The sequence below is a fragment of the Lonchura striata genome, chromosome 5, assembly GCF_046129695.1.
Source record: "Lonchura striata isolate bLonStr1 chromosome 5, bLonStr1.mat, whole genome shotgun sequence".
NCBI classification, from domain to species: domain Eukaryota; kingdom Metazoa; phylum Chordata; class Aves; order Passeriformes; family Estrildidae; genus Lonchura; species Lonchura striata.
The window spans coordinates 56,807,262-56,822,138 of NC_134607.1; the positions used below are offsets into that span (position 1 = coordinate 56,807,262).

The window sequence follows — 14,877 nt, forward strand, 5'->3', positions numbered from 1 at the left end:
TTTGAGGTTAAATCTGCTTTAAGGAGACAAAGTTATTAGCTAACCAAACTTAAACTTGAAAACTTTGAATCTGTTTTCACAAATTCTGGACGCAATCAAAAATGCTTGCACAGCTAGTCTCTGTGCTGAGAACATGTAAAATTTACATAAGCCCGCCTGCCTAATGCATATTCTCCACCTATCATGCATATTGTGTGATGTAACTTCACAAAATTCCCGAAACATGAACTTCTTTATTAGGCAACTTCTGTTGTGGAAGTTATCTGATTACATCAGTTATGTTTACCAAAGTTGAGAAGATTCAGCCTGGAAACAGATAATTCAGCTTGAAAACACCAGTAAACACCAGTAAACACCAGATTGCAGCATTACTGAAGTAATTTGTCTCTAGAATCAGAGAAACGTCTTGCATTGCGTCTTCCTGCCTCGTTTCTACACCTATGAGTAATGCTGGGGTGTAAATGGTACTTCTGAAAATAACGCTTCTCTTTTATCATAACAATAACACATTTTCAAAGTAGCGCAGTAGCAGCACTTGTGAGGGTTAAAATACAGGATTATTTCTGAACGGACAGCGATGGCATTGAGCGGGGTTTCCCCAGTTCCAGGCAGGCTCTGCGCGGCTCTGCTCTCTCGGCCGGCCGGGCTGCGCTTCCCCGGCGCGGTCCTCGCCTGCGGAGCGGGGGCGGCTCCGCGCGTAGAGGCCTCCGGCGGCTCCCATTGGTCAGATTTGGATCCGCGGCGCCATTGGTCGGAGCGAGCCGGAGCGCGCCGCAGCCAATCAGAGAGCCAGCGGGGCGCGCGCCGGAGCTATAAATGCGGCCGCGCGCGGGGCGGCGAGGCACGTGACCGCGTCGGTTGGGGCGGCGGCGGAGCGGCGGCGCTGGGAGCCATGTCCGGGCGCGGGAAGCAGGGCGGCAAGGCGCGCGCCAAGGCCAAGTCGCGCTCGTCGCGGGCCGGGCTGCAGTTCCCCGTGGGCCGCGTGCACCGGCTGCTGCGCAAGGGCAACTACGCGGAGCGCGTGGGCGCCGGCGCGCCCGTGTACCTGGCGGCCGTGCTGGAGTACCTGACGGCCGAGATCCTGGAGCTGGCGGGCAACGCGGCCCGCGACAACAAGAAGACGCGCATCATCCCCCGCCACCTGCAGCTCGCCATCCGCAACGACGAGGAGCTCAACAAGCTGCTGGGCAAGGTGACGATCGCGCAGGGCGGCGTGCTGCCCAACATCCAGGCCGTGCTGCTGCCCAAGAAGACCGACAGCCACAAAGCAAAAAGCAAGTGAAACAAATCCGAGGAGCGTTCCCACCTCAAAAGTAACCCAAAGGCTCTTTTCAGAGCCACCTACTTCGTCATAAAAGGAGCTGTACATCCTAACAAAAAACGTGCTAAAAACTCTCCTCTGTGCCCTCAGAAATGAAAATAATCCCCTCTCAAACACTCCAAACAAATCCTTTTAATCTTTGCTCTTGGAAAAAATCCAGAAACAAACGACCCCAAACACTTCGTATCTAAGATCTTAAATTGAAATTAAAATTTTGAAAAATTACTATGTGGTAAAATACATCACTTTGTGTTGATGGGGGTTAGGAAGCTTGTTAAGACTACAAAAGAACGCACAGCCCCATCGTGGCCTCTCCTTTATCAGCTCGGTCCTATGTGAAGTTCAGGTAGTTCACCGATGTCTTTAAAAACAGCCCTGCCCCCTCTAAAATACTTGGAGACCTACAGGTATTGTTAGAGTTTTTTTGTTTTGTTTTTTTTTTTTTTTTTTTTTTTGGTGGCTTGGTTTTGTTATTTTGTATTAAAAGGCATTCTGAGTTACTAATCTTTACTTCTTATTAAAAATCTTTCAGCTGTTGAGCCCATTTTCTGCCTCAAATCTGAAGGAGTTTCACAACAATTGTTCATCACAATGCACAGGCAATCTGAGGTGAAAAGGACAGTTGCCAGTTTTGATTCTATCTTACACACAGTGCTAAATATAAACCATAAAATATGTCGAAATAGAAACAGAAAATCTGCTATTATTGGTCAAAAAACATATTTTAATAATTTTGAAAGCATAAATTACTTGAATCCTAACATTGCCCAGAGTTTTACTATCATCAGCAGTTACAATATCAAGAGGTTAAAAGGAGTTTACAGGCCTTTCTCAAAACAATATAATAACAAACATACTATTAATAATATTAATTAATAAACATATTAGAGACGACTTTTAATTCTTTGTACTCTGAAAAACAATGTGCATTTATTTTTAATTGAAGTTTGGTCTTGGAAAAGTGCTTCTGAAGACTCCTCCTGCTTAGCAGCCAACTGTTTCAGTGTAGCAGATACATCAAGACATGCCATTTTTAGTATTACTTCCAATGTAGGGACCAGTCACTGGACATTAAGAAAATGGAATATTTAGGAAATTGCCGTGAAAGAAAAATCCTTACTGATTACTTGAGCAAGTTTTATTATGTTCAAGTAGTGGGAAAATCATCGCAGCAGTGTCTCCTTAAACAATGATGACTCAGATTTTTGCCAATCCAGCTGTATCAAAATAAAAACACAGACATGTTATGAAATGATAGGGTACTGGTTATCATTATTAACAAAAACTGGCAATGGTAAGTTTTTATGTCACCTAATTTATTAAGAAAGTAAGTATTTCTGTAGCAGGAGACAAGGGAACCATGTCTGCATTGTGTACACTGAGCAACACAGCACAAACTGCTGTGCTGTAAAAAGTTACCTCCTTTGGTGGGACAAAAGGCCCTTCACAGGACTTTAACCTGCTCCTTGCCTTGCTGCATAATGCACTAATTTAATTTCTTTTAATTATTTTGAAAGAGGTAAAGGATTCTGGACAAAGGAGCTAATTTCTAATCCATATTCAGTGCTCAGGATGAGCCTGTGTTACTTACTCCTCTTTGAAATCAAATTGCGACTAAAATACCGATCTAAATCCCTCATTTTCAGTTCAGATTAAGAGAAGACCCTTTAAAGAATATTAATTAATTGCTTTGGGAATCTATTTCCCCACATCGCGGATTTTATTTAGAAGGAAAAACAAAAGTTTCTGTCTCCCGAGGTCTGTTCAGGTCCAGGACTCGGTGTTTATCGCCTCTTTTTTAGCTCACCCGTTGCCTCTCCGAAAGGAAACTTGGCCGAGGGGAACAAGAGTCTTTCTTCTCCACGTCGCTGCGAACTGGGGGGGGATCGGTGGCGGAAATTCTGATAAAAACAGCCGTTTTCGGCTCCTAAGAAACACAAAATGAGCGGGGAGAAGGGACCTTTCTGCCGTGCAGCGGGGCGGGCTCTGCAACGCACCAATCAGCGCGCGGCTCCGCTCTATAAATAGGAGGCCGCCGACTTGCTCCAGGCCCAGTGCTTCCCCTGGTTCGTGGACGAAGGCCGGCACGATGTCGGAGACCGCGCCTGTTGCCGCTCCCGCTGTCTCTGCTCCCGCCGCCAAGGCCGCCGCCAAGAAGCCGAAGAAGGCGGCGAGCGGCTCCAAAGCCCGCAAGCCCGCAGGGCCCAGCGTCACCGAGCTGATCACCAAGGCCGTGTCCGCCTCCAAGGAGCGCAAGGGGCTCTCCCTCGCCGCGCTCAAGAAGGCGCTGGCCGCCGGCGGCTACGATGTGGAGAAGAACAACAGCCGCATCAAGCTGGGGCTCAAGAGCCTCGTCAGCAAGGGCACCCTGGTGCAGACCAAGGGCACCGGCGCCTCCGGCTCTTTCAAGCTGAACAAGAAGCCGGGGGAGACAAAAGAAAAAGCAACTAAAAAGAAGCCGGCTGCCAAGCCCAAGAAGCCGGCGGCTAAGAAGCCCGCCAGCGCTGCCAAGAAGCCCAAGAAAGCGGCGGCAGTGAAGAAGAGCCCCAAGAAGGCGAAGAAGCCGGCGGCTGCAGCGGCCAAAAAAGCGGCCAAGAGCCCCAAGAAAGCCGCAAAGGCCGGCCGCCCCAAGAAGGCAGCGAAGAGCCCGGCTAAGGCAAAGGCGGTGAAGCCCAAAGCGGCCAAGCCCAAGGCAGCCAAACCCAAAGCGGCCAAGGCAAAGAAGGCGGCGCCAAAAAAGAAGTAAGGTGACTGAGAGTAATTGAGAGTCTACTCATTTTAATAAACCCAAAGGCTCTTTTAAGAGCCACCCACTTACTCTCAAAAAGAGCTGAAACACTTTGGTCATGCACCAGCAAATCCAAATCACAGATTTCGGAGGGAGCTTTCACGGCGTTAATAAAGCTCAGATTTTGGGTACGAGTGCGTTCGGTAACGCCTGCATGGGAGATTGGGGCTGCCTTTAAAGGGAAGTGTGTCCTGGGTGCAATTTGGGAGGCCTGCGATAAGAGCTGTGCCCGCCCCGCCCCCTGCTCATTGCCCGGCGCAGCCCCGAGCGAAAGGAGGCGGTGTCGGCGGCCCCGCGCCGCGGCGAGCGCCCTTTGCTCCGGTGCCCGGGGGAGTTTAAAAGAGCCGCGTTGGGCCGCGATTGGCCTCGCCCCGCCCCGCCGGCCCCGCCCCGCGGCGGTGACCCCCCCGCGGCCGTGCCCCAGCGCTGCCCGGTCGGTGACGCGCGGCACCGCGGATCGCCACTCCCTCCCGTCTCACGGCCTTCGAGCCGGGGAGGGAATGGGGGAAGCGGAGAGAGGAATGGAGTAGGGATGGGGAAACGTGCGGGCCGTGCCACGGCCCTGTCCGGCGGCAGCTGCAGCGGAGCTCCGCTGCCGCAGCGGCGCGACGGGGCAGCAAGGGCTGCGGCTCCACTCTCCGATTCTTCCCGGCTCCAATGAACCTTACATTGTAAATCACTGATCACCCCCTTTTTTCGGCATTTATCCCCTACAGAAATCTGGGATATTGGGTATTTTAAACCCGAAACCCCGTCGTTGAGAAAATCTTGTCTTACTAAAACTATACAAACCTGCCACAAAAGCGACCGAGATGAAACCTTTATTTTACTGCTATAGTGCACTGAAAGTAAATGCCAGTAAATTTGGTAAGTCATTTAACCCTTAGAAAATTTTCACAATTTCACCTTTAGCATGGGACTTTGAATTGGAAAAGCTGTTGCTGCTTTCAAGCCCCTTTTGAGACCGAAGCGGATTAGAGGTTTTTAACAACCAAGTTGATATACCGCACATAGACAAGGTAATTAAGAAATTTAGTACATTCATTTAAGCTTGCTAGAGGACCACGTCATCTACTAATTAACGTGCAGATGTTAAGTATTTACGTACCTCCCCACTAATAGAACTGATTCAGCCCTTTTATTGAAAAATTTGGTGGCTCTTAAAAGAGCCTTTGGGTTAAAAGTGACGGTCCGAGACGCCCTACTTGGAGCTGGTGTACTTGGTGACAGCCTTGGTGCCCTCGGACACGGCGTGCTTGGCCAGCTCGCCGGGCAGCAGCAGGCGCACGGCCGTCTGGATCTCCCGCGAGGTGATGGTGGAGCGCTTGTTGTAGTGCGCCAGGCGCGACGCCTCGCCCGCGATGCGCTCGAAGATGTCGTTGACGAAGGAGTTCATGATGCCCATGGCCTTGGACGAGATGCCCGTGTCGGGGTGCACCTGCTTCAGCACCTTGTACACGTAGATGGAGTAGCTCTCCTTGCGGCTCTTCTTGCGCTTCTTGTCGCCCTTCTTCTGCGTCTTGGTCACCGCCTTCTTGGAGCCCTTCTTGGGCGCGGGGGCGGACTTGGCCGGCTCAGGCATCGCTGCAACTTCCTGACTGCTCAGTCACAGCGAAGTGCCGAATAATGCGATTACTCCCATATTTATAGGGCCCTTATGCAAATCTCCGGTATCAGAAATCAGCGCTTCCATTGGACAAATGGCGTAGTGACGTCATCCTCACAACGAAGTGCTTTGCTATTGGTTCTTTCCAAACATCACGCTAGGATTGGTTGATTTCCGAATGCCATCAGCCAATCAGAATGAGCTCTTTCAATCCCAGCCTCCGGTGCCGAAGCTCCGCTGCGGCGCGGCCTCTCCCGGCCCGGGGTCACCGCGGAGCGCCCGGCTCGCGTGTGCCCCGCAGCAGGCTTCGGAGCAGCAAAACCTAGTTAAGGGCATTTCTAAGGAAAAAAACCCCAAACCAACAAAACCAGAAACAAAAACTTGCGAGTGGTTCTGCTAGTCCTCCTATTTCCTTTTTTTTTTTTTTTTCCTATGAGAAGGAGCATACCTGGATGCTTCATAGAATAGTCTGAATTTGTAACAGTCACAAGATAAATGTAAAAGGGAAAAAGGTGCAAACGAGAAAGATATGGAGTCTGGAATACAAACACTGCTAATTGGGTTTAGAACTAATCCTTTTGGCCCATAGAGCGTAGTTTATTTTTCATCAACTTCAATTAGATGGAAGCTGTGATTTAATTTGTAACATGAAATGATTTGATTTCTTCTCAGAAGGAAGAAATTTTGGAAGTATATGTCTAAGTCAAAAATCATGGTAATCCTAAAAATTTGATGTAGATTTTATTTTGTAGTTTGAAATTATAATGAACCAGAAAATCTAGCTGTTTTATTGTTAATATGACTTCATTGTTCAAGAAGAAAACATGATTGATGCTATTTCCTTTTGGAAATCTTAAGGACTATCCAAAGACTGGACTTATCTGGTATCAGAGGAGAAAGATTTCTTGTATAGGCTCAGGTCACCTATCTGGAACAAGTGAAAAAAGAGATCTTAGCAACCTGGTCTTGCTGCTGCTCTTTTTTCCTTTTTACTGTGCTGAGCAGAAACACAGATCCACAAAAATCTCCAGCCTGTATGTAAAATAGTAGTGTCTGAAGGGAAGCAAACAAGGAAAGAGTGGGATATTTTTCCTTCCCAGTGAGTAAGGATTGCTTGAAAGTGCTTTTGCTGTACTTGTCTCCTAAACTGTGGAGGCAAAGCAGTGTTGAAAAGAGCAGCTTAATGCTACAATGGTTATCCTGCTGCTCTTTTTTAATACCTGCCCTCTATCTGCAGCCCTGTTGCCTCTCATCCAGAACAGGCATATATATGTTGGAGATTTAGATTAATTTCTGAATGTAACTTTATTTTAGTGTGGTGTAATTTTCTACGGGGAATACAGAGAAAAGGAGCAAGAAGTCTCAGGAAAAGTTAAAGAACGACTTGTCCATCAAGAGGAGACAGCACATAGCAATAGGGAAAATGACAAATTTACTGATGGTGAGAAACATCTGTCTTGTGGTTGGGATTATTTGGGAAAATTTTTAAAGTGCATGATGAACCTTAGAATCACATTTGAGAAGCTGGGTTTCTAGGCTGTGGGTAGCTATTGTAGATATTTTAGTTGTTGAGACTGAAATTTTAGGCATAATTGTATGATTTGCTCTGTACTTTGTCACCTGTAGCTGCAAGTTCTCTAGTTTTGTAAATTGTTGAATGTTGTTATCATCTGAAGACCCTATAACTCTCTGGAGAAACATTAAATATATGTTTAACATTTCAACAGCAAAAAATAAGTGTAGTAAGAAAGACCAAGGTGAAAGAAAATAATAAAGAAGGGCTGGAAAGATATGTCCCAAAGATATGGACATTGAAAACTAATAAAGGTGGTTAAGATGATGGAACACGTTAAAATGAGTGCAGCTGTAGAACAACAGTAAATAAAAACCACTGGTTTGTGTTCAAAAAGTAATATTAAATTAAAAATCACCCCAACCATGAAAGGAATAGTTCAATAGCTATCAGTAAAGAGTGAGACCATGAAAATGGCCAACACATGCCACTATTTAAAAGCACATGAAGTGCTATAGGCTTTTGTCATAGGTATAGCAGCAAGAGACATAAATCAGCTACTTCATTAACACATCAGTCCCATAAACAAAACAAAGCTATGTGATCATTAAGTCAAGGATATGGGACACACAAAAGAATTCCCCCATGGTGAAAATTTAAAGAGTCACCCTCACAGAGAATAAAACAAACAAACAGAAGAGTAGCACATTACTCCCGTTTCAGAGCTCTCGGTAGAAAAATGTGCATTTACCGTAGAAGCGGGACAGCGGCGCCCACTCTCTCTCCCCGGCCCGGCCGGGCCCTTGGTTGGGGCGCAGCTCGATGGCGGCGGTGCAGGGCGCGGGCCGGTGCAGCGCGGGAGGGACGCGGCTCTGCCGGCCCCGCCGCCGCCACTGGCCGGGCTTTGCTGCAGCCCCGCGGCCGGCGGGGCCCGGCTCCCTACCGGGGCCGGCAGCCGGGCCGAGCGCGGCGGGCACGGCGGGACCCGGCCGGATCCGCTCCCGGGCCGAGTCGGGTTCGGCCTCCGGGGCGGGGCCGGCCCGAGCCGGGCGCGGCTCCGGCGGAGCGATGGCGCCAAAGACCCGGCCCGCGGGGGAAGGGCGCGCGAAGAGCCCGCCCCGCCCGGCCCCGGCGCAGTCCTCAACCAGGTCGGACCGCCGCCCATATAGAGGGGCGCGGGAGTTATTTCGGCGCACGGTGTTCGGAGTGTAAACGCCGAGTCATGTCTGGCCGGGGTAAGGGCGGCAAGGGGCTCGGCAAGGGCGGCGCCAAGCGCCACCGCAAGGTGCTGCGCGACAACATCCAGGGCATCACCAAGCCGGCCATCCGCCGCCTGGCTCGGCGCGGCGGCGTCAAGCGCATCTCGGGGCTCATCTACGAGGAGACGCGCGGTGTGCTCAAGGTCTTCCTGGAGAACGTGATCCGCGACGCCGTCACCTACACGGAGCACGCCAAGAGGAAGACGGTCACGGCCATGGACGTGGTCTACGCCCTTAAGCGCCAGGGTCGCACCCTCTACGGCTTTGGCGGCTAAGCTTATAATAGTTAAATTAATACTGTCAGGAACACAAAGGCTCTTTTCAGAGCCACCTACAAATCTCATGAGAAGAGCTGTTGATTACTAATTTGTGCATCCATGTTATTGAGATTTCTAGAAAATGTAAATATTTCCTAAACGACAAAGATCTACAGGGCTCAAATTAGTGACGGTAAATGCACTAGTAAATGTCCACCCAGTGCAGTTTGCATCACGCGCTAATTTTTTTTTCTTAAATTCAGGACCCGAATTGCAACTGGGGTTGTGCAAATGCATTGCCTGAGCTCTGGCGGTTACAGGACGGAAGTGCCTGAAATTACGTTGGTGCTTTTTACTCCAATAGGAATGGAACAATTACAATCCTCTAATTTGCATAACGCCATTATAAATAGGGGGGGCAGGCGCCATTTTCGATGTTGCCGTGCCACAGTGAAGATCCTGAAAGAAAACCTTGAAGATGCCTGAGCCGGCGAAGTCTGCTCCGGCACCAAAGAAAGGTTCCAAGAAGGCGGTGACCAAGACGCAGAAGAAAGGGGACAAGAAGCGCAAGAGGGCAAGGAAAGAGAGCTACTCCATCTACGTGTACAAGGTGCTGAAGCAGGTGCACCCCGACACGGGCATCTCGTCCAAGGCCATGAGCATCATGAACTCCTTCGTCAACGACATCTTCGAGCGCATCGCGGGCGAGGCGTCGCGCCTGGCGCACTACAACAAGCGCTCCACCATCACCTCGCGGGAGATCCAGACGGCCGTGCGCCTGCTGCTGCCCGGCGAGCTGGCCAAGCACGCTGTGTCCGAGGGCACCAAGGCTGTCACCAAGTACACCAGCTCCAAGTAAAAGGACAGGGAGTTATAAACCAAACGGCTCTTTTAAGAGCCACCACACGTTCCTAATAAGAGCTGTGATTGCAAATACGATGTGGGTTTTGTCATGGGGCTGTAATACTAATGCAAGTACAAATATAGTTGAAAGTACGAAAAATTATTACCCAACTCTAGTAGTTCTTTTTTTTCCTTTGCATTACTAACTTGAGTAATTACAAGCTCTGTTTGTGAAATCTGTGTGTGGCTCTGAAAAGAGCCTTTGTGTTCCTGACAGTATTAATTTAACTATTTTAGGCTTAGCCGCCAAAGCCGTAGAGGGTGCGACCCTGGCGCTTAAGGGCGTAGACCACGTCCATGGCCGTGACCGTCTTCCTCTTGGCGTGCTCCGTGTAGGTGACGGCGTCGCGGATCACGTTCTCCAGGAAGACCTTGAGCACACCGCGCGTCTCCTCGTAGATGAGCCCCGAGATGCGCTTGACGCCGCCGCGCCGAGCCAGGCGGCGGATGGCCGGCTTGGTGATGCCCTGGATGTTGTCGCGCAGCACCTTGCGGTGGCGCTTGGCGCCGCCCTTGCCGAGCCCCTTGCCGCCCTTGCCCCGGCCAGACATGCTGCCAAGCTCGACAGCAACTCCCCACACACCACCGCCCGCCCTCGGCGTCCTTTTATTGCCCGGGAGCCGACCTGGTTGAGGACTGCAGCAAGGGGCGGGGTCACCTTCCCGGCCCCGCCTGCCGTGCCCGTCGTCCTCCCCGGTCCCCGCGCGGCTCCGCTCTCGCTTCCCGCGGCCGCGGCGCTTTCCCAGCCGTGTCCCGCCCCTCCCGAGCGGGGCCCGCCGTTCTCAGCGCGCCCTTCCCTTCGCTGCTCTCCCGTCCCGTCCCACCCCGGCCGTGCCCTCTGCGCGGTGACAGTTCCCCAGGAGCTCTGAGTGTCCGGCAGGAGCAGGGATTGCGGCACCCTCCTCCGACACTCCCTTCACCTTCCTTCCCCGCTGCCCGCGGGTCTGCGGCAAAATCCTACCAATGCGGGCCCTCGCCTTGCGCTCCCGCCCCGCCTCTCCGCTGCTCTCTGCCCGCTCATCCCGGCATCTGCTTTTGCTTTGGACGCTTCAAGTCTTCCTTATTAATTTTTCAGTTATTAGCATTTGCCTGCATAGACACTTTCCTCGGCAGAATTTATATAATCTCTGCCAACCTCGTCTTCTGCGACGTACAACTTCTTTCTGTTATTTTTGTTTAAAATAAGAGGGGAAGGAAGCACTCAAGCCATGTCCTGACTGGAGGATTTTTCCTTTTTCCCTTTTTTTAGTGTAATGCCGAATTTCCTTAGTGAGAATTAAAGCATGAAGAGTTCTGTGCCCTATGTTTGTTTTACTGGGCTGTGTTTGTTCCCCTGGAAACACAAGTGCACACATGTGCTAACATGTACATCTTGTCTGTCATACCTTCACCCATCTAGTGTATTTTTGAGCATTTCTAGGAAAGCTGAGAGCATAGTGAATTCTAAAAGAAGAGACCTTAAGAAGCCACTGCTTGCAATGACATTTTCTGGGAATGCTGCCTACTAGGGAAGTAAGAAACCTGTTTTTGTACCGCACTGTAATGTAAATGAAAGATTATTTCCAGTTTCTCGTGTTAATGTTTTGGTTATTTCCTTGCTAAACATGTGTCATTTAAAATAGAAATGCTACACATTTTTAAAGTCAACACTAAAATACAGATCAATGTTCCAGTACCACTAAAAGTTTACCGGATTAAGGCAGAATTGCATAAACCAGTATTGCATAAATCCAGTAAACATTTTTCCTTCTTGACACAGATAATATTAAATTAATTTGAGATTAAACTCATTTCCACAATTAAAAAACATTAGCATTTATGGAAAAATGAAACAGCTGTGAAAAGATATCCAAGAGAAAGAGGAGTAGAATTCTGGCAGAGGCTCATAGAGGATCTCGGGGAGGCTCTGGGAGCTCTGCTTTACATTTCTGAGGACAGGGGTGAGGGTGTCTCTCCTGTGTAGTTGAGTTCTGAATTTATCCTGGGACAGTTGGGCAAATTTGTTGGAACTTCATATTGTACTTTTAGTTACATTGAGGATAAAAAGTAACCCTTAAGCATTACAAAGAATGTGTTTAAAAAAAAAAAAAAAACAAAAAAAAAACCAACCCCACCCCCTAAACTCATGAGGACAAAAAGTTTTATTACTTGAAAATGTTCTTAAAATACAACATATATAGGTTCTTGCAAAATACTGTGTATTATAAAATACCTCTATAATTTAGTCTTGCAGCCATGCATTTCAGGGCCATTAAACTAAATGAATTTTATAAGGAGGTTAAGAACTTTCTTAAGAATTCTTCCCATTTAAAAAGATCCCAGTTACAGATCTTTGAAAATGTATAATGACTGCATGTACACATGCATACACACACACACAACAATTGTAATTCAGTCCTCACAGCACGTAATCAGCATTGAACTCACTTTTCATTTTATATCTGTGTAGGCCGTACTGATGCTGCTGCTCTAAGGTGAACTCAAACTCTGCATGCATCTGCCTAAACAACCACAAAAAACAGCCAGGACTGGCCTGGAAATGCTGCAAACTCTGTTACAGTTTTCAAGCATTGGATGCAGAGATGAGGGGACACTGTTGTTCTGGAAATATTTCTGTGTTATATTGGCCTACACAGGGAATACCAAAGGAGCATAGGAGCAAAAGATGTTGGAAACCCCTCCATTTTTCTTTGGTGTCTGCATATTCATCACTCTTAGACTCTTAAATACATTTCTTCTGGAGGTGGACTATGCCATATCCATGTAGTGATGTCAATTTTTTCCAAACATGTTTCTTTTTCCTAAGACCAAAACAGCAGCCTGTCAGATGAGTCTGCCTGGGACAACTGATGGGAAGATCAAAACTGGCACAAGTAAAGAAAATAAACATTCAATTTCAGCAACAAACATAAATTTTCTCATAAATTTTTATTAACTGTATTCTGCATATTCTCATGATGTATTAAGTAGTTTAGCATTAGTGGTTGGAGTGGTTGGAGTGGTTGGAGCATTAGGCCACAAGAGCTGACCAAAAGAAAAGGTTTTGTTAAAAGCTAATGCTGTTAATGTACCCAAAATACAATGAAAAATATAAGGAAGGACCAAGGAAACAGCTCCAAGAATTGAGATAATGTCAGATTAAAAAAAAACAAAACCAAAAAACAAAAAAAATACCCCAAAACACAAAAACACAAAAACCAACTAAACAAACAACACAAACAACTGATCAGAAGCAACTGATGAGCTTGGGAGTTGAGTGCTTGGTGGCCTGTGGGGACTGAAGGCTAATTTTTGGTGTAGTGGTCACTCTACAGATCCACCCAACTCAGGCTGTAACCTGAGAACTAATAAAAGACAAATACACTACAATAGTTAACTCAGATGAGAAACTTGCTTTTATATGGATATAAAACTGTTACGATTTTTTCAGAAACTAATAGCTATCAAGTAGGACTGATTCAAATATTTTTGTTCTAGAAAGATGCTGTCATCAGACCTTTTATGTATTTGGATGAAATGAAGGATTTCAGCAGAACATCAGTAGCTATGCTCTATTTTACCCTTTGGGATGAAAAGAACATTCTTCCAGGCTATGATTTTGATTTGAGCCAGTTCATTCATGGAGGATGGCTAAAGGGCCAGGAACAGTCCTAGCCAAATATCTTGTGGAGCATCTAAAATCACCTGCAAAACACCTTGATTGCCAACAGCAACTCTCAAGCCAATCCTCAGCTGCTCAACACAGAGGTCTTGCTCACATCCAGCTTTCCTTTAGCAGCATTCTTTTATCTCAGACTCCCCTGCAAAAAGCGAAGAAATGCAGCTGAACATTGCTGGCACCAGAGGAACCTCCACTTTTATTCTCACTTGGACATAGGGAATCTTGCACTATGTCACCTGTGTCTACATGCCACCCATTTGATGTGTATTACACACCAAAACTACTTCAGACTTAGGCATTATAATTTAGAGTTCATATGAGCCCTGAAAAAAAAAAAATCATTGCACATTTTTCTTTCTCAGCTGATGAATTAAGTATTTTTTTACTATTCGAGTATGCAACTCTCTCTGAAAGAATTCAAATAATACTTAATTTAGTTCAACAGTTTGAGGTTTTCAAAAGACTAGATGAAAAGTGACAAGAGATTGAGACAAATAAAACCTGTTTTCCTGTTTCACTGCTCAAATATAATTTGCTTATTGAACATAAAAAAAAAAAAAACAGCCAAAACACCCCATAATTCTGATGTTACTGTTTGCTGAAATGTAATTACTCTGCCCAATGGCTTATATAAGATATCAACAAAAATAACAAATTATTCTAAATAAACTGTTAGAAAAAGCTATTTTACTTGATTTATTTTTTTTCTTATAAGCATATACAAACAGGTCCAGGTAAACATATCTTTAGCCATCTCAGTAAAATGAAATTAGTTAGCTTTCACTAAAACTCGTTTCTGCAGTCCCGGTGGTAATCTATAACAAGAAAAAAAAAAATCTGTTTGGAAAAACACAAGTCGTATGTCAATGAACAAATCTGGGGGCATAAATTAACTAAAGCAGAGACTTCTTAATTCCCAAAGCACTATTCCCGATGCCTGCCCCCCCTCCCTTTTAACCCTCCGAGGTTCAGAAACAGAAAATGGCTGAAAGTGAGAAAAACAGGGGAAAGAAAATGGTGTCGAGGCACTTGATTGGTCAGATTTTGCTGCAGAGTCCAAGTTTCTGACACAGAAAGAAATACTCTTAAAATGAAGTTTATCAGCAGTTAAGACTAAGCTGAGCCTTACAATCTTAGGCTTTCAAGGAGATATATTTCCTCTAAGCATTTCTCAGTGGCTCCTGATTTCCTGCTTAAATGAAGGCTGTTCTAAAACCACGGGTACTCATTGGTAGGAAACCAAAGGGACAATATTTCCAATAATTCAATGGAACAGCAGGCTCCTCAAATTACGTAAAACTACCTGTAGTATAAATATATACAAAGGTGCCGTAAAGTCGGAAAGAATTTTAGAAATGTACATTTTTCAGGCAACTGCAGATCTATTTACTGAGGGCGGGGGGGGGGGGGTATCTGACTGAATTTACAGTCAGGGAGAAATCAGTTTTCTAGGTAGGTTCATAAAAATCACTGAACACGACGAATAGAGAAGAGCCTCCATTTAGAAATGATTATAGATTAAGTTTTCAAGCACAAACACTTCTTGGAAAACACTTCGTCTGTGGTAAC

General features: G+C 46.8%; 6 protein-coding genes and 1 long non-coding RNA gene across 7 annotated transcripts; 4 read left to right on the forward strand and 3 right to left on the reverse strand.

Moving 5' to 3' along the window:
- The first annotated feature begins 846 nt into the window (after positions 1 to 846).
- LOC110483164 (histone H2A) lies at positions 847 to 1,342 on the forward strand. The gene has a single exon (XM_021552850.3). The coding sequence runs from the start codon at positions 893 to 895 to the stop codon at positions 1,280 to 1,282; it is 390 nt and encodes a 129-aa protein (XP_021408525.1). The 5' UTR covers positions 847 to 892; the 3' UTR covers positions 1,283 to 1,342.
- A 682-nt stretch (positions 1,343 to 2,024) lies between these two features.
- On the reverse strand, positions 2,025 to 3,288 carry LOC110483178 (uncharacterized). The gene is made up of 2 exons (XR_004149363.2): positions 3,129 to 3,288; positions 2,025 to 2,538 (listed from the first exon to the last, which is right to left on the reverse strand). It is a non-coding gene; the product is annotated as an uncharacterized LOC110483178 (long non-coding RNA).
- Positions 3,289 to 3,353: 65 nt separating this feature from the next.
- Positions 3,354 to 4,134, forward strand: LOC110483161 (histone H1). The gene has a single exon (XM_021552845.3). It carries the CDS (start codon positions 3,411 to 3,413, stop codon positions 4,065 to 4,067), a length of 657 nt encoding a protein of 218 aa, XP_021408520.2. The 5' UTR covers positions 3,354 to 3,410; the 3' UTR covers positions 4,068 to 4,134.
- Positions 4,135 to 4,914: 780 nt separating this feature from the next.
- Positions 4,915 to 5,740, reverse strand: LOC110483167 (histone H2B 1/2/3/4/6). Its single transcript, XM_021552853.3, has one exon. The coding sequence runs from the start codon at positions 5,689 to 5,691 to the stop codon at positions 5,311 to 5,313; it is 381 nt and encodes a 126-aa protein (XP_021408528.1). The 5' UTR covers positions 5,692 to 5,740; the 3' UTR covers positions 4,915 to 5,310.
- A 2,669-nt stretch (positions 5,741 to 8,409) lies between these two features.
- Positions 8,410 to 8,825, forward strand: LOC144246330 (histone H4). Its single transcript, XM_077783586.1, has one exon. The coding sequence runs from the start codon at positions 8,451 to 8,453 to the stop codon at positions 8,760 to 8,762; it is 312 nt and encodes a 103-aa protein (XP_077639712.1). The 5' UTR covers positions 8,410 to 8,450; the 3' UTR covers positions 8,763 to 8,825.
- Positions 8,826 to 9,157: 332 nt separating this feature from the next.
- On the forward strand, positions 9,158 to 9,758 carry LOC110483171 (histone H2B 7). The gene has a single exon (XM_021552856.3). The coding sequence runs from the start codon at positions 9,223 to 9,225 to the stop codon at positions 9,601 to 9,603; it is 381 nt and encodes a 126-aa protein (XP_021408531.1). The 5' UTR covers positions 9,158 to 9,222; the 3' UTR covers positions 9,604 to 9,758.
- A 69-nt stretch (positions 9,759 to 9,827) lies between these two features.
- LOC144246329 (histone H4) lies at positions 9,828 to 10,225 on the reverse strand. The gene has a single exon (XM_077783585.1). The coding sequence runs from the start codon at positions 10,196 to 10,198 to the stop codon at positions 9,887 to 9,889; it is 312 nt and encodes a 103-aa protein (XP_077639711.1). The 5' UTR covers positions 10,199 to 10,225; the 3' UTR covers positions 9,828 to 9,886.
- Between the last annotated feature and the right edge of the window lie 4,652 nt (positions 10,226 to 14,877).

Excerpts from the sequence above, each read along its gene's own strand:
- LOC144246330 (XM_077783586.1), top strand. The coding sequence starts at position 8,451 with ATGTCTGGCCGGGGTAAGGGCGGCAAGGGGCTCGGCAAGGGCGGCGCC.
- LOC110483167 (XM_021552853.3), bottom strand. The coding sequence starts at position 5,691 with ATGCCTGAGCCGGCCAAGTCCGCCCCCGCGCCCAAGAAGGGCTCCAAG.
- LOC144246329 (XM_077783585.1), bottom strand. The coding sequence starts at position 10,198 with ATGTCTGGCCGGGGCAAGGGCGGCAAGGGGCTCGGCAAGGGCGGCGCC.
- LOC110483161 (XM_021552845.3), top strand. The coding sequence starts at position 3,411 with ATGTCGGAGACCGCGCCTGTTGCCGCTCCCGCTGTCTCTGCTCCCGCC.
- LOC110483171 (XM_021552856.3), top strand. The coding sequence starts at position 9,223 with ATGCCTGAGCCGGCGAAGTCTGCTCCGGCACCAAAGAAAGGTTCCAAG.
- LOC110483164 (XM_021552850.3), top strand. The coding sequence starts at position 893 with ATGTCCGGGCGCGGGAAGCAGGGCGGCAAGGCGCGCGCCAAGGCCAAG.